Genomic DNA, 24,773 nt, shown 5'->3' on the forward strand with positions numbered 1-24,773 from the left:
TATAGGGATTAAAGGGATAATTCAAGTGTCTGTACTTTGTGGCTATAAAAATATAAGGTATCATTACTGCTCCCTGTTTGGGCAGCAATCCAGGTGGCAGAACTGGGTAGGTTACTTGTGCAACACCACAAATAAGTTCCAGCCTGCAAATTCACCTTGGTATTTTTGCCTAAAATATTTTGTGCATGCACCAAGAAGTGAGAAAGCTTACACGCTTATGTGCCCTTCAACTGTATGGAATAGTCTTCTCCCCTCTCTCCTCATTTGTTCTGTTTAATGTCCTTAGGTTTATATAAAGTTTACTGAAGCAGTTCCTCGGTGTTTGGAAAGAATATTCCTGGATGTTCAGTCCACTGATGAGTAATGACAGTGTACACCTGGAATAGAGCCATTAATGATTTTGTATACCTAAAGTTGAGATTAACAGTAGGAGAAGATGGGGCTGGTGAGATGGCTCAGAGCGTAAGGGTATCTGCCACCAAGCCTGATAACTTGAATTCAGTCCTATATGGTGAGAGGAGAAAACTGAATGCTTCAGGTTGTCTTTGACATATACTTGTCCCCCTTCTCAAATAAGTAAAAAAAAAAAAAATTTAAAAATGTAAAAATAGAAGAGGCCCCACATGGTGGAGAGTGAGGATAACATTGCATGGAACATGGGTTCAGATTGACAGGTTGAGACTAAGCATCATTTAACACCATAGTACTATAGGATGTGGTTCAAGAAAGAGTAGCATCCACATCAGCCAGGTTGTTGTTACAAATGCAGAATCCCAGGATCTAGCAGACACTCCAAGTTAGGATTTTAATAATTTAATAAGCTCCCACAGTGAAAGGTAGACACATTAAGTTTACAAAGCATTGAGATAGCAAATCCTACATAGAAAATTAGACAGTTCTCTCAAATGCCAAGCATGCAGTGGTCCTCCAAATCCATGCTATTTTAACTCCTTACATTTCTCAAATGGGATCAGATGGCTGCCAAATGCATACAGAGAAAGGCCATTAATGAGTAAGTTCTCAATCCTTGGACACCTCTGTGCTTTGAGCAGTCATTCTAGACTGTTAGGTAAAGATGTGAAGGACTTCCAACATAGGTATAGCCAAAAGATAGTCATTCTTTTGTTTTTTGTGTGTGTTTTTCCCCATTCAATCACCACTTGGGACACATTATTGTTCTGTTCTCATTACCAAAACAAAATAAAACAAAAACAAAAAAAGTTTGGCAATAAACAGGTTAATTCATGAGCTGAAAAACTGGTTTGTTTTGTGCTGAGAGAACTCATCCTTCTTGCTGAGAGAGGCAGTTAATCAGTGTATACAAACCTCTGATTGATGTGACTTAACTTCAAAAGATGCATGGTTTATTTCTCAATGAGAGTGGAGTGCCTACTCCCTGAGAAGCAGGCCTAGGGCGGGCTGGCATGAAGCTCCATGAAGGGCATCTTCTTTCTTCTTTTCTTCTGCCTGCTCAGTTCTTTCACTGTGAAATGTCAAAACCCTAGGCCTACGGCTTCTGACTTCAGACTTTCAGTATCTTTTCAAGAACAGGTTTGTGTTTATGGGACAGTTTGTCCTAAACAAAGATTAGAACCTGTAAACCAAACACTCTTCATGCACTTAAGGAAGATGGTGAGGAAAGACCTGACTCAAGGTGGTCCTGGTGCCGTAATTGAAGAGATCACTGTAATGGTCCAGCAGTAAAGAAGAGGTATTGGTTTCAACAAGGACAAATGAAGATTTATGCCCAATGGGCAGCTTTGGGCCTGGGGCATCACTGAATAGAAAATTACCAAGAGAGAACATCTTGGGATGAGCAGGCTAAACTGAACTAATGGGATTTTTGATGATGGTAAGCCAGGGTGAGCAGACCTCACCTGGGGGATAGTGGAGACTCTCAAGAATGGTCAGATGTAGAGGGAGATTCTGGTTTAACAGATGGAGCAGCATTCTTGTTAAATTTAGACTATGCAGAGGTGAACATGGGAGTCCAAAGCTGAAGTCCTAGTCCGGGGGAGCTGAGTCGTTTAGGCAGAGATAGGATCCAGGGCTGTTGGCAGACCTAATGTTTAGACCCTTCTCAAACCAGCTATGAATTCCCTCTCAGTGTTGTAAGCATCTTTGTGTTTGCCCGTCTATGAGCTGCTGTTATACAGCCCATGAAGACCAAAATCTCTACCACTGAAATCCATTTTCAAGTTATATGGTAGTTTGTTTCGAGATGGAATTGTTCTGCTGTGAGGGAAATACATATTTTATTTGAGAAAGTTAATCTGAAAATGACTGGTTCAAAGGGGAAGCATAAAGCAGTGAAGAGCTTTGGGGGAAAGTAAGCTTTACTTTGTCAGGAATTGAGGGCTAGAGAACAGACTAGACCTTTACAAATTTCAGCTTGGGGGCCGTCTAGAAAAAAAGCTTTGCTTGTCCTGGCACTGTTCAGTTTGTTATGGCTTTTGGTTTTGAGACAGCGTCCTCCTGTGTAGCCCAGGCAAGCCTTGAACTCCCGTCACCCTTGCTGTTTTTATTCTTTTATCCTTTCCTAACTAGTCTAGTCCCCCCAGTTACTTCAGAACTCAACCTCTGTTTAAATTCCTGGCTAAGAAACAAGTTTTAAGAAATGTCAGTGAGTTTGTCATCTCTGTGGTTCACATAGCTAATAGTTTGTACAATCCGGGAAACAACCACCCTTTAAATAAATCAGCCAGGCATGGTACACTCCTGTAACTCAGGAGAAGGAAGAGGATGCATGAGATCAATATTTCAAGGCCAGCTTTGGCTACATGGTATATTTAAGAATACCCTGGACTACATGAGATCCTGACTAAGAATATGACAACAACAACAACAACAACAACAACAAAAACCACACTAAAGTCAATAATTTCTATGATGCAACTGTATATTACTCTTCAAATCAAATGTTTTCTACCTTGTAAGTAATGTTAAAGTGTCAGTAGTATAACAGGTTACCATAAAGTCACACTTAAGTTTGTTTTAAGGGTTGAGTCTCATTACTGTAAAGTCAGAATTCACATAACGGTTTTTAAGAAGTAGTTTTTAAAACCCATGAATCCCCTGAAATACAGCCATGAAGTTGTTACATACACAGAGTTCATTTTTTTATTTCTTGTTTCTTTTGTTGGGTCTGTTTATTTTTAGACAGAGTCTTGCATAGCTCAGGTCAGCCTCAATGTAATTCTGCATCCCAGGATGATGTAGATGTAACAGTCTTATTAAATAAGAAACATGGAGCCAAATGCAGTTAAAAGCCCAAGAGGTCAGAGTAGTAGTTAAGAGCTAAAAACCCTTTCTTACCCTTCACTGTCACTGCTGTCCTTCCCCTCAGCAAGAGACCTACTTCCTGTGTATCTGTCTTTTTATTGACTTTCTATTCTGCCTTCTCATTGGTTGTAAACCCAACCACATGACCTCCTCGTCACTGCCCATCTATACAGACCTCTAGGTCTCTATGGTTGGTATTGAGATTAAAGGTGTGTGTCTCCATGCTGGCTGTATCCTTGAACACACAGAGATCTGCCTGTCATGTGATCAGGATTAAGGGTGTGCGCTAGCACTGCCAGACTTCTACTATGGCTTGCTATTAGCTCTGACCCTCCAGGCAACTTTATTCATTAACATACAAATAAAATCACATTTCAGCAAATAAAATATCACCATAGGATGACCTTGAATTGACCATCACCCTGTCTCTCTCTCTCAGTGCTGGGGTGACAGGTCTGGTTATGTGGTGCTGGGAATTCATCTCAGGGCTTCATGTTACTGATATAAAATCAGGCATATACAACAAGAAAATAAAATAGAGGACCTAATATAAACCCATATAGCTATAAAAATCTGATTTTTTACAAATATGCTAAAAATATACATTGGAGGAAAGATAACCTCTTCAGTGAATGGTGATGGCAAAACTGAATAACACATAGAGAACGAAATTAGATACTTATTTTTTGTCCTGTTTAAAAATCAACTATGAATGAATAAAAATAATAATAATAAATAACAATAATAATAATGATGATGATGATGATGATGATGATAAAAGACCCAGTAGTCTGAAAATGTTAGTAGAGAAAATACTTCAAGATATGTACATAGGTAAAGACATAATTTTTTAAAGATTTATTTATTTATTTATGTGAGTGTTCTGTCTTCCTGTATGTCTTCATGACAGAAGAGGGCATCAAATCCCATCATAAATGGATCTGAGCTATCATTTGGTTGCTGGGAATTGAACTCAGGACCTCTGGAAGAGCAACCAGTGCTCTTTACCACTGAGCCATCTCTCCAGCCCAAGATTTAATTTTTAAAGCCTTTATTTATTCTGTTGTGTGTGCATACACACATGTGCCATAAATGTGTGGCAATGTGAAAGTATGGATGGCAGAGAACCTATAGGAGTTCTCTCTTTCTACCACTTGGATTCTGGGGATCTAACTCGGGTCTCCAGTCATTGGCAGCAAACATCTTTGCCTTTGGAGTTATCTCACTAGCCCACAGGCAAGGACCTTCTGAATAGGGCTACAGATGCTTAGGAAATAATGTTTAAAATTGACAAATTGACTTCATGAAATTAAAATTTTCTTCATGGCAAAGGAAACGGTTAACCAATTAAAGAGTCAGTCTGCAAAATGAGAGAAAATCTTAGCTAGATATCTATCTGGTGAAGAATTAGTATCTAAAATATATAAAGAACTCAAGAAACTAAACAGCAAGAAATCAAACAACCCGGTCAGTAAATATGCTGATGAAAGGAACAGACAGTTCCTTAAAAGATGGGATGCATGTGGTCAATAACATGAAAAAAAGGTCAACTCCACTATTCATAAATATGCAAGTCAACTGTATTGAGATTTTATCTCATCCCAACCAGAATGACAGTCATTAAGAAAACAGAAAACAGGCCAGATGTGGTGGTGCATGCCTTTAATCCCAGCACTCTACAGGACAGCTGGTCTACAGAGTGAGCTTCAGGACAGCCAGGGCTGCAGAGAGAAATCCTGTCCCTAAATAAATAAATAAATAAATAAATATAAAAAAGAAAACAAAAAAAACCAATATGGTGGGGAGGAAGTGGACAAAAGCAGACACATTCACTGCTTGTGGGAGTTTACACTAGTTCAGTAAAGGTGAAATCAGTGTGGAGGTTCTTCAAAAACCAAAAATACACCTATCAGGTGAGCCAGCTCTACCCTCCTAGACACAACCTTGAAGAACCTCAAGGCAATCTATCACACAGATACTTGCATATCAATGCTTATGGAAGTGCTAGTCATAGTTCAGTTACAGAACCAACCTCAGAGTTGATCAATAGAGGACTGGATAAAAATAAATAAATCCAAGACTATTCCCCACTTACTCTGTTATCAGGTTCAATATATTTGGACTTAGATTGAAGTCATTGATCCATTTGGAATATTGTTCAGGGTGATAAATATAAATCTATTTGCATTCTTCAACACAGAATGAACTCAATGGCATCTTTGGGGGTCCTTTTTCTCATATTTTGTCAGGGCAGTTTTTTTAACCTCACAGGTCCTTTGTGTATATATTATGGGTTCCAATTTTCTGTTTTTATGAGATTCCTGTGCATACAAATGCATATTTCTCTGTCTATATGCTTTTTCTTTGGCTCTTTTTCTTATGTTTATTTGTTTTGTCCCATTTTTTATTTCTTTCTTTGTTTTGTTTTTGTTTTATATTATTTGATTTTATTTTTATTTCTTAGATGCCTGGTTGTTTTCTAGTGAAGGACAGAAAGGGTGTGGATGGGAAGGGAGGTGGGAAAGATCTCAGAAGAGTTGGGAAAGGGGAAACCATAATCAGAATATATTGTATCAAAAATATCTATTTTCAATAAAATAAAATAAATTTAAAAGTAAAAGAAAGAAAATGTGGTAGATACACATAATGGAATTTTTTTTTCATCTATGAAGCCCAAAGTTAATGTTCATCTGCAGGAAAATGGAGGCAAGTGGAGATAATCAGTTTAAGAGAATTGCATCAATTTCAGAAAGGCAAACATTGCATGTTTCCTCTCATTTATGAGTCCTGAATTTTACATAGATACATAAAATCTTACATACAATCTGTACATATGGCATGTAGGAAAGTAGGAATGAAACATTCTTGGAGAACATGACAGTCTAACCTAATCAGAGTGGGTGGGCACAGGAAAAGGTAGGGAGTATTGGGGGAATATACCCAAAGCACATTATTTACCTCTATGAAAAGTTCTTATGTGACCCACTACTATATACACTTTTTTTTAAGCTGTTTATTGAATCTCACTGTAGGGAGTAGAGGAAACCCTGACTGAATGAAGTCTTGAGTGAATGTGTGTATTGACATGGGCAGACCATGTGAAGGAAACCAAAGGCCTCCGACTCATGGAACAATTGCCAAAGCCAACACTCATATGGCCCAGGCTCAAGAGAACAGCAACACTATTGTCAGCAGTCCAAAGAATATGAATATGTTTATGAACATGAATGATTGATTAGCGTTTACAAAGGTTAGCAACCACAACTTCCTCCTCCTGGATGTTCACCTACAGAGAGCTCTTACAGAGACTAGCTTATCCCCTACCTCCCACTTCCATGTTGTACCTAATCAACTCAATGGAGTTCTGGGTTGGGATGGTATTGGTAGTGGTAGATATTAGAGAATCCCACCTGATCCCAGCCTCATTGTAAGTGAGTCTGTGTCTGGCCTTTCTTCATTCCCTCACTGCCCAGCTAAGGTATTGGGATCCCAGCTGTACAGGACAGCACATCTCACTCACAGAAATGAATTGCAGAGATGTTCATGTTGAAGAAGAGCCTCATCTATAGTAACTTAACATCCTTTTGTTTCTCTAACACAGAATTTGAGCTCTGGGGACAAGCAATGTGATTTTATATCATATACACAATACAGATTTAAGTCAGTATCAATACATTGAAGTACAATTTACATGAGGAATTCCTCAGGAGTCTAAGCTCCCCCCATTTGCTTTTGGATATCTGCTGTGGTCTCTCTTTCCTGAAGTCAAGGTCAACAAATGTTTTCTACAGAGTCAAAAAGCAAACTTTTTAGGCGCTATAGACCGTACAGTCTCTTACAAGTATAAAACTCAGTGCTGTGAACATAAACAGCCATGTAAATAAATATAAGTGGATGTGATCTTAATCCTACATAGGATAAGTAATGTTTTAAAACAAAAGACCTTAAATTAAAAAGAATTCTCAAGTTCAGGGGAATTGGCTTGTTATTTTCAAGGGCCTGGGCTAAATCCTTAGCACTAGAATATACGCATACACACACAAAAAAAAAAGAAGAAGAAGAAGAGAGAAGAGGAAAAGAAAAAGAAATAAGTTCTTAAATTTACATTCAACTTCTGAAAATTCATTGCTTAGCTACTTTTTAAGGCACTCTACAATTAAGAATCATAAAGTTGTATTTTAATATGTTCCTTCATTCAATTTATTAATTTTTATTATTTTTCTTTCTTTTTGAAGCAGGGTTTTTCTATGTCCTCTAGACTATCCTGGAGCTATGTAGCCCAGGGTGGCCTCAAACTCACAATCCTCCTGCCTCAGCCTCCTAACTGATGGAATTACAGGAATGTGCTGCCATGACTTGCTCAGACATTTGATTATGTTTTATTTAAAACTCAGATTTGCTATTTTATAACTTTTTTAATGTTAGAAAATTTCATGCATGTTCCTAGTGTGTTTTGACCAAATCCATCCTCTGGTCTCCCCACTCCAGTTTCTCGCCCGTCCTTACCACTACTTTTCCCTCCTGAGTTCATGCGCTTTTTCTCCTCTTGTAAACCCACTGCAATTTTCTTATTTCACTGTAAGTATCATTTTCCATAGTCTTCAGGATAGACTTGGTCATACTGCAGTAAACACTAGCCCACATTTCAGAGACGACACAGTCAGCTCCCTGGGGACCATTCTCTGAGGCACAGTGGAGTTAGGGTTAGGGTTAGGGTGACTCAAGGGTCCACTTTATAGCTTTGGCCTGTGAATTATTGGTATATAGGTTCCTGGGAAAGGGAAGAGAGATAATTGCCCCTCTCTGTGCTGTGGCATAGAAAGTATGTGTGTCACTTCTCTTTATAGTCAAATAACTAGCTAGTCACGTAAGCCAAACTTGACTATCCAGTGAGGTATAAAAGAGCCACCTTCCCATGTAACCAAATGGCACTTACAGAATGCTCAATATTTCCTCACCCATCCTTTTAGTATGATAAAGGCTCATAAAGAGCTTAATTATGGTGCTTGACTGAGGCTAAGGATTAATGTAGGGTAAATAAAATATTCAATATAACTTTAATAGTACGTGAAGACATAAGATAAACACATTAAAGAGGAAAGATTACTACTCAGTTTTCCCTCAGTTTAGATAGCTGTGTCAGAAACCACATTGGGCTGGGAGAGGGGGTGGCAGCATTCAAGAGAAGTCAGGAGAAGCCCTGAGTTCAAAGCCAGCCTGGTCTACAGAGTGAGTCCCAGGATGGCCAAGACTACACAGAGAAACTATCTCCATCAAAGAAAATAAACAAATAAAAGAAATCACATTGGTTGAGAACTAGAGAAAGCATACTGAGGAATGAGAGTTCACTTCCCATGACATGTACTTGATGTCCAACCACAAATGACACATGGCAGGTAGTGATATTTATTCTAATCAAATCAATGTAAGAATTTAGTGGTCATCTTAGTTAGGCACAGATAAGACAATAAGTACCCTTTGTTCCTCGCCATGTTTTAATATTAATCTCCAGTTTTGTTAAAGCAGCCGAGAGTCTCATCCTTTGGCCATCATCACCATCTACAGAGCAGGGTTGTTGTTTTAGAAGAGAGTCCTTTCTGTTCTTTTCGGGATCTCTACGAGCTTCAATTATGCTCCTATTCTGAGATGACTGTGAGCACCACATCTTTGTCTGTGGTGTTGGGGCATTCACTTTCCTCTTCTGAGCTCTGTAAGAGTGTCTGCCTGCTCAGGCTATGACTCCAGAAGTAGCAGAATGTTACCATAACCTAGCTCTTCTCTAATCTGAGCTCTCTCACTCTGTGCATTTACTTTGGGGTTTCCGCCAGTTTTACAGCTATATTCAGCATCTTTGGCTGCAGTTTCCACCAGGGTGACATGGATTTCTGAGTTTCGAGTTGAGAATTAGAATCTCTGAAGGCAAGGGCAGTGGGAGTAAGGCATTTATAGCAAGGAAAGACAAATTTATTATAGCCATGCAAAGTGATATTTTACAAAACAATTGCTTTTGTAATTTAAACTCCTACTAGTAAAATTTCTCCCATGTTAGCTGTTGGGAATGCACAAATATTGGTAACTGTCATCAGGGTTGTGGGAAAATCCATTTCTGAATCAGCAAGTGATTATATCTTAGGTAGGTTGTTTATTTGCTTGCTTGCTTTTAATTGGAGGGGAGAAAATCTGTGAAGAGCTTCTCCACTGAGCAGGAAAATAGAAAACTGTGACGTAATTGTGTGATCTGAGGGGAAGTGGATCTGCAAAGCCAAGGAGAGGATAATGTCAGGCAGCTGAAAATACCCCAGGAAGTCATTGAGATAGAAAGGGGGGTCTGAGACATACCAAGTCTGCGTGGGATGGGAGTCCAGATTATTCTATTTGCATGTTAGCAGAAGGCTGATAATGTTGGAATCACTGGAATTGCATTTATGTTTGGAGAGATAACATGGGATCTGCTGTAGAGCCAAGATAACAATCCCATCTGGGCCTTACTTTCTTCTGTAAAGTCGGAGGGTGGCTAAAAGCCAAGGTCTGTTTCATTAAAATCTGCTTTCATCTTTGGAGCCCTTCCTCGGTAATAGGTGGAACGTATAATATCCCCCACATGCTCATGGCGTTTGAACACTTGGTCACTGGCTGGTCACACCGTTCGAGGAGGTTATGGAACCTTTGGGACATGGCCTGCAGGTCTGCAGGGCTTTGGGGGAGTTACTGCTAGCCCCTGCTTCCAGTCATGCTATCTCCTTCCTAACCCACTGGGATGTGAAACAGACCACTGTAAGCTCCTACTGCTATGATGGACTGATGTCCTCTGAACTTAGGAGCTAAAATATTCTTCCTCCCTTAAATTGCTTCTGTCAGGCATTTTGCCGCAGAAATGAGAATCATAACGAATCTATTCCCCCTCCAAAACAAATCAATTAGCTAGTAATCAGTGAATAAACATTTACCAACCCCAAACTGATTGTCACAACCTTGTGGCTAACTTCTACAGGCATAGAGGGGAAAATAGAATATAGGTTTTTCTATCTGTAAAAGAAGTTACCAGTTTTCTTTAAGAAGATGAGATATTGTTGTAAATATGCCCCAAAGTAGATCATTTTATATCAGACAATAGCCAGGAAAAAATAACTTCTTCAGGGCAACTGTGGCCCACAACCTCTTTTTACACATGAAATTCCACATTTACATCAGTGTTTTTACATTTTTACATTGCAATGGCAGAGTTGAATAGAATATTCTACCATTCAACCTGAAATACTTGCTGGTTGGAATCTTATGGGAAATATTGGTCAGTTGTATTAGAACAGTCACATGGATGAACAAAGTTATAACTACTGCAGTTTAAAGAACTCACCTCTAAGAGGACCCACAGCCAGGTCCTGGGGACACACACCCAGCACAAGGAGATCCCAGGGAGTCTCCTCGGAGGAGGGGGAGGGAGGGGGAGATATTTACTATAATTCATAAAGAGATGCTGGAAGTAGTTGAAGATGATTTTTTTCTTGTGTTCTTTTCTTGGTGTTTATAAACTATTGCTGACCCTCAAGATGATACATTTGGAAGAGTCTAATTTTTTAAAAAATATCCTCTATGATGTTTCCCTCAAATAATTACTGGTTAAAAAATGCATCTCCCTCTTCTGAGAAACAAATATTGCCCCACAGATACTTTTAATGAGTAGGAGTCAATCAGAGGAGTGTATAAATGAGTTGCAAGAAAAAATAAGATAGGGAAATCCAGAGTCACAATTCGTAGTTTCACTGAAGAATTTGTTACTGTTTATATTTAATTTTTAAATAATAACTTAATTTGACAAATGAAAAGGCTTGAGGGTAATTGCAGCCGTTTCAGGACATAGTTATTTTCTACTGTAAAAAAAAATGTACCATTGTAATGAAACAGCTGAGATTGGTTTGTGGCTGTTAAACCTTTTCCAGGGTCTTAGAGCCTTTGGGTTGCTGTGTATAGATCCCTCACTCTGGGTGAGTCTTCCAGATTAGCTCTCTTCTCACAGTGTCCCATGTTCTATCTCAGTACAAATTTCTTTCCATGTATGTGTGGAGATCTTAAATGTCGGAAGCCATAGAAAGAAAGGGAGTTGATCCAACCTTGGCTGACTGTCTGCTTAGGTTAAGAGTCAGCAGTAAGATGCAGAGGGACACACTCCCTCAGAAGACTTCTGTGTTCGCTGATGGGCTCAGCCCAGGAGACATGAACGAAGAACACGTGGGTGACCTGCTCCTTCAGTAGTGTGGGACAAAAGGTGCTCTGAGCAGTGCTTGTTAAAATGTGCAACCGATTAATGTATGCTGCAGTTTAAGCAATGCAAGAGTTAATTCTTTGATTTGAAGCATCCAGTGTTTACAGTCTGAAAACTGACATCTTGTTTATATTTCACTGACATATGTATTTTTAATTTGGAAATTTTCACATGAACATTTAATTTCTTCTTTCTTTTGAAAAAAAAAATGGGTTTTCTGACAGCACCAGATTTGCATTTCTTCATAGAACATATTGAGGGGTTGTTTCTGTTATTTTATTTTGTTTTGTTTTTCCTTTTGTTAAACAGGACCTCTGCCTCTGTCTTGGCCCACATCCTTATTCTTCCCCAGTTACGTACTCCTGGCTATTGTTATTCACGTATCCCGTGTACCTGGCCCTTGTAATCACTGATTTAATAATCCTGACCTAAATTCAAGCAGATAATTATATTTTTAAGGGAAAAAAACTCAACAAATTTAATCCAGTTTATTTGTGTCCCAGGAAACATTTTAAGACAGGGTTTCATCTGTGTATAATTTCTGAGAAGCCTGACGATGTGGAACTTGCCATCCTGGAGCAGAGAGCGGTCAAGGGCTTTGGGGCAGATGGTCATTTTCAGCCTTGTGGCTCACATGGGTTCAGTTTAGGTTGTTGAGCATAGATATTAGGAAGTAAAACTGAAATTTCATTCCTTTCTAAATCTAGCATTTCTATAGCAATTGTCACCATGGTATCTTACTGTGTTCTGACAGGGGAAATCTCACTTTTAAAAAAAAAATGTGGTAATGAGGGAGAAAGACACTCTATGCTTTAACTTGGGAACCATTTCCTTAATGAAGAGCTCAAAATTTTGTGTGCCCATAAGACAGAAGGTTCAATGTATCCTATCTCAATTCAGGGATGTAGAATTTCTTAGGAATGAGACTGGTACTGTTCAGACAAAAGACTCCCAAATGTGAGGGTTAGAAAGCAGGTCAAGTTAATAGCTGTGTGCATAGTTCTTAAGTATCTAGGCACTTGTACACAGTCATCTCATTTAATCCTTTCAACGATCCTGTAGAATAAGTAGTCAAATCATTATTTGCATTTTATACAGACAGAAACCAACTCGCTGAACACAAGTGGTTTGCTTGAGAAATCACCACGAAGGGAGCAAGTCTTCCAGGACAAAATTCCCTGCACTTGAAATGACCAGGGTTTTTCAGTTGTCTCAGCCAGCCTTCTATTGAGCTCCTCAGGTAGAGGAATCCATGTACACAGACAACCAGGCAGTGGCAGCCCCTGCAGTTACACGGTGTTTGAGCCTTGTGACACTGATGGAGAATGTTGGCATAGAAAGTGTACTGTTGGCACAGATGAGACCTGATCGAAGCTCTGAGCAGCTCATCGTAGACTCAGCCTCATTAAAGCATAATTGAAAATCAAGAGAAGGCGATGACACAGAACAAATGATTTTAATCTTCTCAGATCGAGAGGGTCCTCCTGAATCTGTGTGTTGAAGTTCTAACCCGGAATGGGTCATTATTTGAGGAAAGAGCTATTGAGACATAACTAGGGCTGGATTCGATCATGAGTGTAGAGACTAATGAGTTTAGTGACTAAACAAGAAATTCTCCCTCCCTACCCATATTTCTCACTCTTGTTACACACACACACATACACACACACACACACACACACACACACACACACACAAATACAAACTCAGGAACACACCAACTCATCTACAAAAGGCCAGTGAGGGCATAGTGAGAAGTTGAGTCTACAAGCCAGGATTTGGGCACTCATTTAAACATTGGCCATCTTGATGTCACACCTTCTGGCCTGCAAAGTTGTAAGAAATACATTTCTGATTTTTAAACCACCTACATTCTTTTGTAAGAGCAGTCCAAGCTGAGTAAAACCATTGCTCACCTTTTGAATAATGCTCTCCTAGTCCCATCCCATAAAGCACAGTTTATCATGTCTTATTATTAATGACACTCCACACCACCCCAAATCTGTAACAATCACTTACACAGGCTACATACTGGAGAGCAGAAAACAGAGATGTTCCTTTAGCACTGATGAATATACCAATCTTTTTTGGAGTGTTTATTAATTATTGGTATACCTTTTGATAGCAAATGACAAGATACGTACCTGACAGAGATGTGAATGTTTGTTTTGGTGCTGAGTATCAAACCTAGACCTACACAATCGAGGGAAGTTAGATATATTTTTGCATCCAATTTTCTTTCTTCTAGTTTTTAAAACTGGAAATAAACAATATGTTTGGAATGCCGTGAGCACATTTGAACTACGGCACTTGCTGTTAAAAACCTGTGGGAGACAATCACGTGGTGGAACTAAGAGAGAAAGTTGAGTGTAGCAGCACAGAGAGAAGGTTCAGGAGCCCAGAAGGCTGGCCTCGATCCTAGGGATTCAGAACTAGCCAGCGGCTCGGGTCTTCTGAATTTTTGAGGGATTGTAAGGTGGAAGTTTTCTATATGACTCTGTGATGTCTAAGTGCTGGAAACTTCCACTACTAGTCATTATATAAACCATACAAAAGACATCTGCTTACTTAGTTCATAGGTTTAGACTATGATAAGTTTGGATTTGATGTCCTGGATCTGGTCAAAGTTTGTGGCACCAGCTCCATGTAAGGCATTTTCGTAATTAGTGACCAATGGAGGAGGGCCCAGCCCATTTTGAGTGGTGCCATCCCTGGGTTGGTGGTCCTGGGTTCTATAAGAAAGCAGGTTGTACAAACCATGAGAAGCAAGCCAGTGAGCAACATTCCTCTGTGGTCTCTGCATCAGCTCCTGCCTCCATGTTCCTGTCGTCTGAGCTCCTGTCCTGGCTTCCTTCAATGATGGACTATATTGTGTAAGTGTAAGTCAGATAAACCCTGTCCTCTCCAACTGGCTTTTTGGTCATACTATTTCATCACAGTAACAGAAATCCTAACTAGGACAGTGGAAAAAAGCCACTGAAGAAGATTAACTTCTGTCCTCTAGGAGCATCCACATAGACACATACATGTACACACACACACACACACACACACACACACACACACACTCCTCATTTAATTAAAATAGGCATGCCACAAGAATCAATTTGCCCCTCTAGAGTTTCTCTCTTTAGACTTTTCCAAGTTCATATTGGGTTTTTAATATTTAATTGAATATCATATAATATTTGGTTTCAAATTAAAATTTTATACAAACAGCCTTGTTAGTACTGTATATTTGTGCAACTATTTTATTAAATTTTATAAATTTCTTTCCAAAACTGCATGTGTATTAGAGAGATTATTAATTCTTTAAAAGGCATAGGAGGAATCTGGAATAGAAATAAGTGTTAAAACTATCAGAGGAGGGCTAAGGTAAATAACACTGTACTTTAAACATAGGTCACAGCAGGTCACGTGCTTCTGTTGTTTTGTTTCTTCTTAGGATACCTTAGTTGGCCTAACAAATGTAGAGTTTGATCTCTTGACATAGGCAAATTTATTATATCTTGGAAAAATTGTGGCATTTAAAAAATGAAAATATTTGTAATAATTCAAAAAGCATATTTTCAGGTTGGGAAGATATCTTAGCCTGTAAATCACTCTCCAGAAGCAAGAGGGTCCTAGTTCATTCCTAATGCATGTAAAAGTCAGTCATGATGTTGTTTGGGGAGGTGGTGACAGGACCCCTGGGCCTGCTGGCCAGGCAGGTTAGTCTGATCAGTAAACCCTAGGTCCCTGAGAGAGACCCTCTCTCCAAAACCAAGGTGGGGTTGGAGAGAACTTACTTCTCTCTCTCTCTCTCTCTCTCTCTCTCTCTCTCTCTCTCTCTCTCTCTCTCTCACTGTCTCTCTCACTGTCTCTCTCTCTCTCTCTCTGTCTCTCTCTCTCTCTCTCTCTCCTTCTCTCTGTCTCTTTCTCCCTCCTTCCCCCTCTTTATCCCTCTCTCTCTTTCCCTCCCCCCCCCACACTTGACATACAAGAACACACAAATTATATTTCCATTTTAATTAAGCTCTTAGTCATATTTAGCATTTGTTCCAACTAAGAACTTTAGTAACAGATCACAACATACATGAAAGCACTTGACATGATGGATGTCACAGTAGAAATTACAGATATTTTCAAATATCAGTATAATTATTGGAGAGATTTCAAAGTACCCCTGTAATCATGAAAACTTAGAAAGCTAATAAATTATGAACCTCGCCATACCATTACATCTTCTTATCTATTGTTCTAGTAAATAAACATCTCGATTACTACATTACAAATTTGCTTTTCATAGGAAGAATTTTGATCACTAAACTTGAATATATCTATTTTTTAAAAAATCCTTTTGAATTCCTCATATGTTTATAGTGTTGAAGATCAAACCAACTGTTGGAGCAGAGTTCTACTCCTAACCTATCCAATGCATTTCATTTTAGGAATTAAGTACCCTTTTATTTATTTATTTATTTATTTATTTATTTATTTATTTATTTGAGACAGAATCCCTGGGTATTATCACAATGCCAAAGGGGCCATGCCACAAAAGAAGGAAGTAGTAACATCCACTTTACTTGCATATGCATTTGTGGATCCATCTGCCTAAATACTGGAACCATTTAATAAGTCGGAATAAAGTTTTATAGTTGACTGGGATGCTGGCTCAGTGTCATGTACCACAAACCTGCTAATCCTCATTTAACCTTGAATTATAGGAAATCTGCCAGACATTCAAAGTATATTTTAGAATCTTCATGTCTGAGAATCATCTATTCATTGGGACATACTCATTTAACCCTTAGCTACTTTTGTTCTGAATACCAATTTTTAAACCCATACAGGCAGGCTACTTCTTGGAAATAAGAGAAACACCACTGTATTTTAAAACTGGCAACGGGGTTTTCACTTGGTGGCAATATATTTCACAATTACAAACTAACCTTTATTGCCAGCATGACATTCTGTACCAGACTACAGAGGAGAACATAAATCAGTACCTGAATTCTATTTGTCAAGGGAAATAAGGGAGTCTAAGCTAGGCTTATCCCACTCCCAGATGTAAATCCAAGAACAATAGGCCTAGATACAATTCAACTAGGCAAGAGAAACTAGAGTATTTTTGTTACAAATACTTTCTCTGAAAGTAGGCACATATGGTTTTCATGTCCAATTATATCATAGTAGATTGTGTTGAGCCAATCCTTCAACTAAAACAACAATAAAGTGGGACCATGTATATGAAATGACTATCTAGTAAATATGAATTCAAGTGGGGCTTCAGAAGCTGTGGTTCTTGAGGGGAAGACTGGGATGGTTTGAGGAAATCAGAATATGCCTTCCTGGATTAAGGAAGCAGACTTGGGCTTGGGAGCTTGCCTAAGTGCTTGGGACTTGAAAGATACAACTTCAGAGGGGAAGAAACTTCAGAGAAGAGAATCCAAATATTGAGTACTCAATTTCCTCTAGAATTTTAAGCCAAAAGACAACAGGATCTGGGAGGCTTAGGAGCTAAGGGTGGGGGGCAGGGAGAAATCCTAAACAGGTGTGGTTGTTTGAAAGCAACTGGCTCCCATAATCTCATAGGCACTATTAGAAGGTGTGGCTTTGTTGGCATGGGTGTGGCTTTGTTGGCGTGGGTGTGGCTTTGCTGGAGAACGTGTCACTGTGGGACCAGGCTTTGAGCTTTCCTATGATCAGGGTATTGCCAAGTGTGTCAGTCGACTTCCTGTTGCCTGCAAGATGTAGAACTCTCAGCACCACATCGGCTGGCACACCACCGTGCTCCCTGCCATGATGATAATGGACTGAATCTCTGAAACTATAAGCAAGCCACCCAAATTAAATATTTTTCTTGTAAGAGTTGCCGTGGTCTTGGTGTCTCTTCACAGCAATAAAAATCTTAGCTAAGACAACAGGACACACAGCAGATTGCTATACATACATATACATACACACACATACACACAGACACATCAAAGAGATCGATAAATTGTGTTGCATTAAAATCAACTTTCACCCTGATTTACATACTTAGAAAAATAGCTTCCTTCTAGATTTATGATTGTTTTGCCACCCATGTTTAAATCTATAGTTCGATTTTTGTCTCAAAAATTCTAAATAGGATTCTGTAGCCGAAGCAGAACAATGCAGTGTGGTTTGTATGTGAGATGTGAGATGGCTACCCACTACACCCACTGCTCCAACTTAGGAATCTGGATCCAGTGTAGTTAGACGCCTCCCCTGCCAACACCTCATTTTTAAAAATCTGGCAGTAGAGTTCTCTGCCAATATCTGTGGACATCTATGTCCACAGTGTGTCGGGGCAGAAGGATGATCCATACAGAGAGGTGTCAAACAAAGCCACATTGTACTGGCACCATGTGGCTGAATGGTCAGTAAGAGGGCGAGGGTGAAAGCTGGCACAGGGAGAAGACACAGAGGAGATATCGAAGGGAGGAAACAGTAGTGGTGTAATTTATATTTCAACTGAATTGATTCTTTAGAAGACGTTAATGCTGAAACTGATAAATAATAAATACTAGGTGATGATGATATCATGATAAAAGTGAGTTAATAATAGCTGGTATAAGGTTAACTCTGATTTCCTTAAACAAATACATGTATTATATTGTTAACATAAAACATCTTCAGTAGGAAAGTGTTGATTCCCAGGTGTAAGTTCATTATTTTACAAATGAATTCATCTTCCCCAGAATCTAGAGATACCAATGCCATTTTTCCTTTCAATTCTTGAATCACAAATATAATTAAGCCTTCATTTCTATTTATGACATTGTGTTATAAATATTATGAATTAAATTGTATTTTTATTAATTGGTTATTCAACTTTTGCATGAATATTTATGCTATTTCCTCTCAAATAATACCATAATATTTCTAAATGTTTTAAAATGAGCCTGGCTAATATGAACTTTTTAACTGTTTTTGTTTGTTTGCATTTTGAAAATAAAAGTAACTATTGCCATAAATTGAGATTTGAGACATGAATTGAAATTTATGTCTCAAAAAATCCAATATATTAGAAACTCCATTAACTACAAATACACAAATTGTGCTGTTCTGAAGGGTACAAAGGTATTGGTTCCCTTCATAATTTTATGTAGAACTAAGGCTCTGTAGCCTAAGCAAATCCTAACTGAGTCAAGCATAAGCACTTCCTGCATAACCATTAATATTGAAAAGCATCACCTCTAGTTCCTTTTAAAATTCTCTGAACACTGCATTTGCTTTTGTATTGAACAGCACATACCCAGCAATGAAGGGAAATCTTAAGGTTTGGTTTTTATAACAGGCCCTGCACTTCTAATCAAAGGCAAAAGGGGCCGGATCTCGCAACCTATTTATATAGTTTAAAAACTTTCTAAGAAAAATACAGCTCTGCTATAATTAATGCCTAATGGTATAAACACTTCTGCCTTCGTGGTTGCCTAGTAACTACATACTGCAAGCTTGTGGGGCGGCTAAAGAGCTGAACAAGTGGAAAAGCTCAGATCCATTTCCAATTCAGATGGTTGAGGGGCAGCTGTGGGTCAGATTCTTTTGTTAAAATTGTTTTTCTACAAGGGCTTTGCACTAAAACATCCTTGTACACCACAACTTGCTCTTGTAAGTGATTTCTGTAGGTAGAAGTGTAAATCAGCAAGAGATGAGCGAAAAGAATTCAGTAGAACAGAACCAACTCTATCTGGGTTTTCTGCACTGGTCCTGGTGTCTTTTAGAGAGACTGGGTCGGTGCATGATGTTCTTATTATTCCTTTATATTTATATTTCAGTAAGATCTAGCATCTGACCTGGCTATGAGGCTTACACCTGTAATCGGGAGTTCAAAACCAGCTTGAGTTGGAGGCCAGTTTGAGTAACACAGGCAGATCCCATCTCAAAAGATAAACAAACAAGCAAACAAACAAACAACTATCCCGGTAAAACCTGGTACTTGGATATCACTTTGGCAACTGAATGATCCCCAGATATAGACCCTGCTTAAAGATGGCCTGATGGCTAATCTTTGTTGTCAACATAACCACGTCTAGAATCAGCTAAAACTCTAGCAGCTGGGCAAGCCTATAAGGGACTTTCTTTTTCTTTCTTTCTTTCTTTCTTTCTTTCTTTCTTTCTTTCTTTCTTTCTTTCTTTCTTTCTTTCTTTCTTTCTTTCTTTTTCTTTCTCTCTTTCCTTCTTTCTTTCTTTCTTTCTTTCTTTCTTTCTTTCTTTCTTTCTTTCTTTCTTTCTTTCTTTCTTCCTTCCTTCCTTCCTTCCTTCCTTCCTTCCTTCCTCCTTCCTTCCTTTCTCTCTCTCTCTCTCTCTCTCTCTCTCTCTCTCTCTCTCTCTCTCTCTCTCTCATTTCATTTTATTTTATTTTTTGAGACAGGGTTCCTCTGTGTATTAGCCTTGGCTGTCTTGGAACTCACTCTGTAGACCAGGCTGGCCTCAATCTCACAGAGATCTTCCTGCCTCGGCCTTCTGAGTGCTGGGATTAAAGATGTGCTCCACCACACCTAGTGGCCAGGACTTTCTTGATTGAGATAGAAAGATTCACTCTAAACCTGGCCCACACATTCTGGTTGTAGCCCACGTAAAAGGATGTGGAAGAAGGAAGCTTTTGCTTTCCCCTGCTCATCCTTACTCTTTCTGGCAAGTTCATCTATCCTGTTGCTGAGATATTCCTTTGCTAGTCTTAGAACTCACTTCTTAGGGATTCCAGTGTAGACTGAAAACTGGCAGCTCTCTGGAATCCTCTGGAATCTCAACGTTAGGTTGGAATTGCTGAGATATCCAGTTTCTTAGACTGAACAACTACCAGATCCTTTGCATTACTCAGGAGACAAACCATTGTTGGACCACCTGGACCATAGCCTATAGTAAGCCACTCTAATAAATATCTCTCTCTCTCTCTCTCTCTCTCTCTCTCTCTCTCTCTCTCTCTCTCTCTCTCTCTCTCTCTGTGTGTTATTCATTCTGTTAGCTCTGTTCCTTTAGAGAACTCTAACTAATACAGGTAGTATTCAAAGCGCTAGGGGTTGTTACAATTTACATTTAGCTTTGACTTGCTTCCTACATAGCAGATTTAATTTCCTAATTACATTTTGCTTTAGCATAGGTAAATTATCTTGCATTCCCTTGGCACACACCAACTGCAGTTGGTAAGAAGGCCATCCAAATCCATAGGTTGTTGACAAGAATGGGCTAACTAGATTCAAATTAAATTTACTGAACAAAACCCACAAAGAGCCTCCAGCACATGCAGATAATGACAAGTTATCTATGAAGGAATGTAGTTAGATCATATGAAAACCCATTTCTGTCAATGTCTTGATTTCAAAATCATGCCTTAGACAGGGCGCTGGGAGTTAGTCCTCATTCTTTCTTTCAAAATTCCCAAAGTTAAGATTTGGGGCTCTCTAGGTTGGTCACTTCATGCAGACAGGAATAAGCCTGGAGACACCACTTAAATTGTATAACTACAGTCTTTGAGGCATAGTCAGAAATGATTTGTTACTTGGTAATTTTGTCATTTGGCAAAGCTAAGACATGATAGCATATGGTTTGCTCTCTGGGATTATCATAAATGTTGTCATTTGACTGAAGTAGAGGATTCTCTTCCATGGGACTGGTTTTAGGATATGCACATGTTTCTTTATCTTCTCACATGGAAGGAAACCGCCCCTTGCAACATGATGTGCAACTCCCTGGGTTCTTGGCTTTGTGGGTTGGAGGATGTGGCTGGTGAGGCCAAGGACATGGTTTAATCAGAAAACCCACTTCATTTCCCAACCACTGTCTCCATTCCTAGCCTCAACAACTCATTTCTCTGGTCTTAAAACGAAACCTTTAAGGAGCGTCCTATAGCTAGCTCAACACAAAGACCTCTTTCCCACAGTTTGGTAAACAATGAACCTCAGATTCTTTGGTCAGGAAGCCATCATCATCGGCATTATGTACAAAGGAAAATTTAATGTACATTTTTTTCTATCTGCAACATCGTCAGTACGTCTCCTTCCATCTTAATGCAGAAGAGAACCTATGGGTTAAGAATCTGGTTCATTTCCTCTTCCTCTTACACTTCCAGCTTCCTGCTTCTACTCTGCCTCTTGGAAGTTTTCATTTTGGCCCTGGGATGGCTTTCATGGTTATCATTATTTAGCTGTTTAATGAAGTGTTAAAAGACTTAAGGAGTCAAATTACTGTTTTTCAGATCTATTTGCTTAACTTCAAGAGAGATGGTCTTTGTGTAGAAAGAGTTAACTTACAATAGCAATGGAAGCTAATTCTCAGGAGAGAATTTAAAGCTAGTATCCTCCAGTGGAGAGGCAGTTCCAGGCCAAGGCACTGGTATGGGAGTTAACCCCTTCTCTGCTGCAAACAACCCTGGAATGCTCAGTCAGTCCTCAGCCTGGCAATTTTCAGACAGAGGCAAAGAGCTTGGATTCTCTTTCCCATGTCCTGGGGTTGGCAGTTAAAACATGTGCTGTTCTATGGTTTTGGTGCCTGTATATTTTTCATTTACATACATAGATATAAGCAAGAGGGCAAAAAAAAAATCATTCAAAAATTGACTCCTATTCTGACATAAATCTCTTTGGGTTTTATTTAGAAAGAAAGAAAACTATTTCTTTCTAATGATGCAGTTAAATTTTTAGTGTTATTATAAAATATCTTCAAATAAATGAGGCATTTAAAAATTGAGCTGCATGGCTAAGTACATAAGATCTGTTTCCCAGAAATCAGATATTTTAGATGCCTTGTTCTTAATTCCTAAGTGAAATATATTATTTTATCCTCCTGCCTCTCCCTAGAAGTATGCAGCCAATTTTCAAGTAATAATTCAACATCAGTATTAAGAAAATTGATGGCCTAGTGATGTACAAAAATGAATTTTGAAAAGAATAACAATATCCTTAATATTCTAATTTTAAATATTTACTATAAGTCCAAAATCTTTTACTGTGAAAAGCTTTCCTTTCATCTTACAAGAAATCTAGGTAGTCTCATATTGAGCAGTTTTCGGAGACTATGTGATTAAATAAAAGGAAGTGGTATAATGAACAAGAGTACAAACCAAAGAACTGAGATCAGCCATCAGAATGAAGCCCCAGAAGATAAACAAAGGAAAGCCTGTGCCCAGGCTAACCTGCAAGCAGTTCCTAAGCTCTGACCCTTAACCTCAGAGTTCCAGGTGAAAGTTTCCCTGACCTCTCTTTTGAGGATGAACTTTCTAGATTTTGTTGATCGATTTCTTTCAATGTCTTTGTAGGAAAGGTCTTCTCTGTGTCATATTTGGATCCAGTTTGGAAAGCTGAGCAGTCAAGGTGTCGCAACTTCTCATTAGGAGCAGGCTGATTTCTTTGTTGTTGTTGTTTTGTTTTGCTTTGCGTTGTTTTGTTTTGGCTTTGATCTGTTCCCTTGGACTGAACATTCCAGAATTTCAAGTGTGGGATTGGGTTGTCCGTTGATTTGACGTCACGTCACGGAGACTCAGTGAATGCTCCACCTGATTTTGTGCTTTCGACACATTTTAAGGGATATGGAGCTTTGGGGAGGGTCTCAATACAGACTCAATAAGGTGATAGATTTTTAGATCCTGGCTGTTGGCGGGAAAGGGTAAGAACTGAATTAGAGGCAGGGTGGGGAAATTAAGTGCCTTGGCCTAACTGGTTCATGCAAACTCTCCAGCCATGCATTTCCACAGGAGCATGCTGGCAAAGGTTTGTCTGTGTTTCCTCACGTCCTCACCCGCACAGAGGAAGTTGCTGTTCTCTTAAAAGTATTAAAACATCGCTGGATGCTCCGCTGTTTTTCAGATAGACCTCGGGCTTGGGTTCGAGGATCTCCACCTTCCTTGAAAAGACAATTGAACAGAGAGGCATAAGCTGAAGGGTGAGAAACACAGCATTAGCTGAAAGTTGATGGCTTCAGAGGGGGCTAGCATCAAAGATGCAATAAAACAGAGCTGGCTGTACATAAACCAAGAGGATAGCAGTGCCCAGAAGACAAGGGTTGGAAATATGAAAGAGGCACCTCGATGGAGCTAGTCCAAGAGAAGAATGCTTCCTCGATCTTAGCTGATTTAACATCCAGGAGCCTGGCATCCAGTTCGTTTTGTGCCCTGCCTCTAAGCAAAGAGTTTGCCAGTTCATCGCCTCCCGAGAGGAAGCTTCTTTTCTTTTGCATCCCGGGGTGTCTGTCTCCCCAACACCAGCACCAGGCCACGCGGCTGGCTGGCTTGCTGCTTGCTGGTTCTTGGTCCCCTGGGAGCGGCTGCGGCGGGCGAGCGGGTGGGCGGGGCGCCGGCGGCGTCTCCAGCGCGCAGAGGGTTAAGCGGCAGGGGCGGCGCGGCGCGGAGGGAGGGGGCGGCCGGGCTCCCGGGCTGAGAGCGCCGCGGCCGCAGCCAGCAGCCGGTGAAGCGCCGCCCGCGCCGAGAGAGCTGAGCCCCGCCGCCGCTCCGAGCTCGCATTCGGATCCGCTAGGGCAGGAAGATGGCGACGGACGGCGCGAGCTGCGAGCCCGACTTGTCCCGCGCCCCGGACGACCCGGCGGGGGCCACGGCGGAGGCCGCGGTAACCGAGTTCCCTGGGCTCCGGGGACGGGTGTAGACGCAGGCTGGGGGTGGTGCCCCGGTCCCCGCTGGACACTCCCCGAGGGATGCCCCGTCCCTACCCTGGGGTGCCCCTTACTTCCTCGGGGTCCCATTTCCTTCTCCGAGGTATTCCTTCCCAGGGGTTTCCCCTTCCTTCTGCGGGGCACCCCTTCCCTGGTGTGCCTCTTCCCCTGGATACCCCTTCCTTCCCCTGGGCATCCCTTCCTTTCTCGGGGTGTGCCCTTCGGATGCCCCTTCCCTGGGGTGCCCCCAAGGCCAGAAGCAGGTTCCAGTGGGGCGACGCCACTCGTTCCCCCCACCCCACCCCCCGCACGGTGCTAGGGGCCCGTCAGTCCTTCTGGAGCTCCCCGCATGCGTCCTTGGTGACCCCTTTGCCCACTCCTTGGGGTGCTCACGGAGGATCTCAGCCCCCATTGTTCAGCTCTGCCAGGCACCGAGCAAATGCTAGTCTCGGGGTGTCTGACACCTCTGGGGAGACCTGGGGAAGCAGTAAGGGGAAGGCGAACCATCGCCAGGCAGGTGTGGAGATGCTCTTTGTGTGTGTGGGTTCGTGTATCTTGGGGCGGCTGTCGGGAGAGGCCCCGCGCCCAGCTGTGGGCGCTGCTGCAACTGAGCGCCAGCACT

At 40.5% G+C, this 24,773-nt stretch overlaps 1 protein-coding gene across 3 annotated transcripts in view; it reads left to right on the forward strand.

The window, feature by feature from the left end:
• Nucleotides 1–23,906: 23,906 nt before the first annotated feature.
• The window catches only part of Cttnbp2 (cortactin binding protein 2), a 156,442-nt gene continuing 155,575 nt past the window's right edge, over nt 23,907–24,773 (forward strand). For all 3 annotated transcript variants that reach the window (XM_006991232.4, XM_042272818.2, XM_042272819.2), the window contains exon 1: nt 23,907–24,108. In XM_006991232.4, the coding sequence (XP_006991294.1) occupies nt 24,028–24,108 (81 nt within the window). In that variant the 5' untranslated portion in view covers nt 23,907–24,027. The remainder of the gene's footprint in view (nt 24,109–24,773) is intronic.

This window comes from Peromyscus maniculatus, chromosome 3, assembly GCF_049852395.1.
Source record: "Peromyscus maniculatus bairdii isolate BWxNUB_F1_BW_parent chromosome 3, HU_Pman_BW_mat_3.1, whole genome shotgun sequence".
Lineage (NCBI taxonomy): Eukaryota > Metazoa > Chordata > Mammalia > Rodentia > Cricetidae > Peromyscus > Peromyscus maniculatus.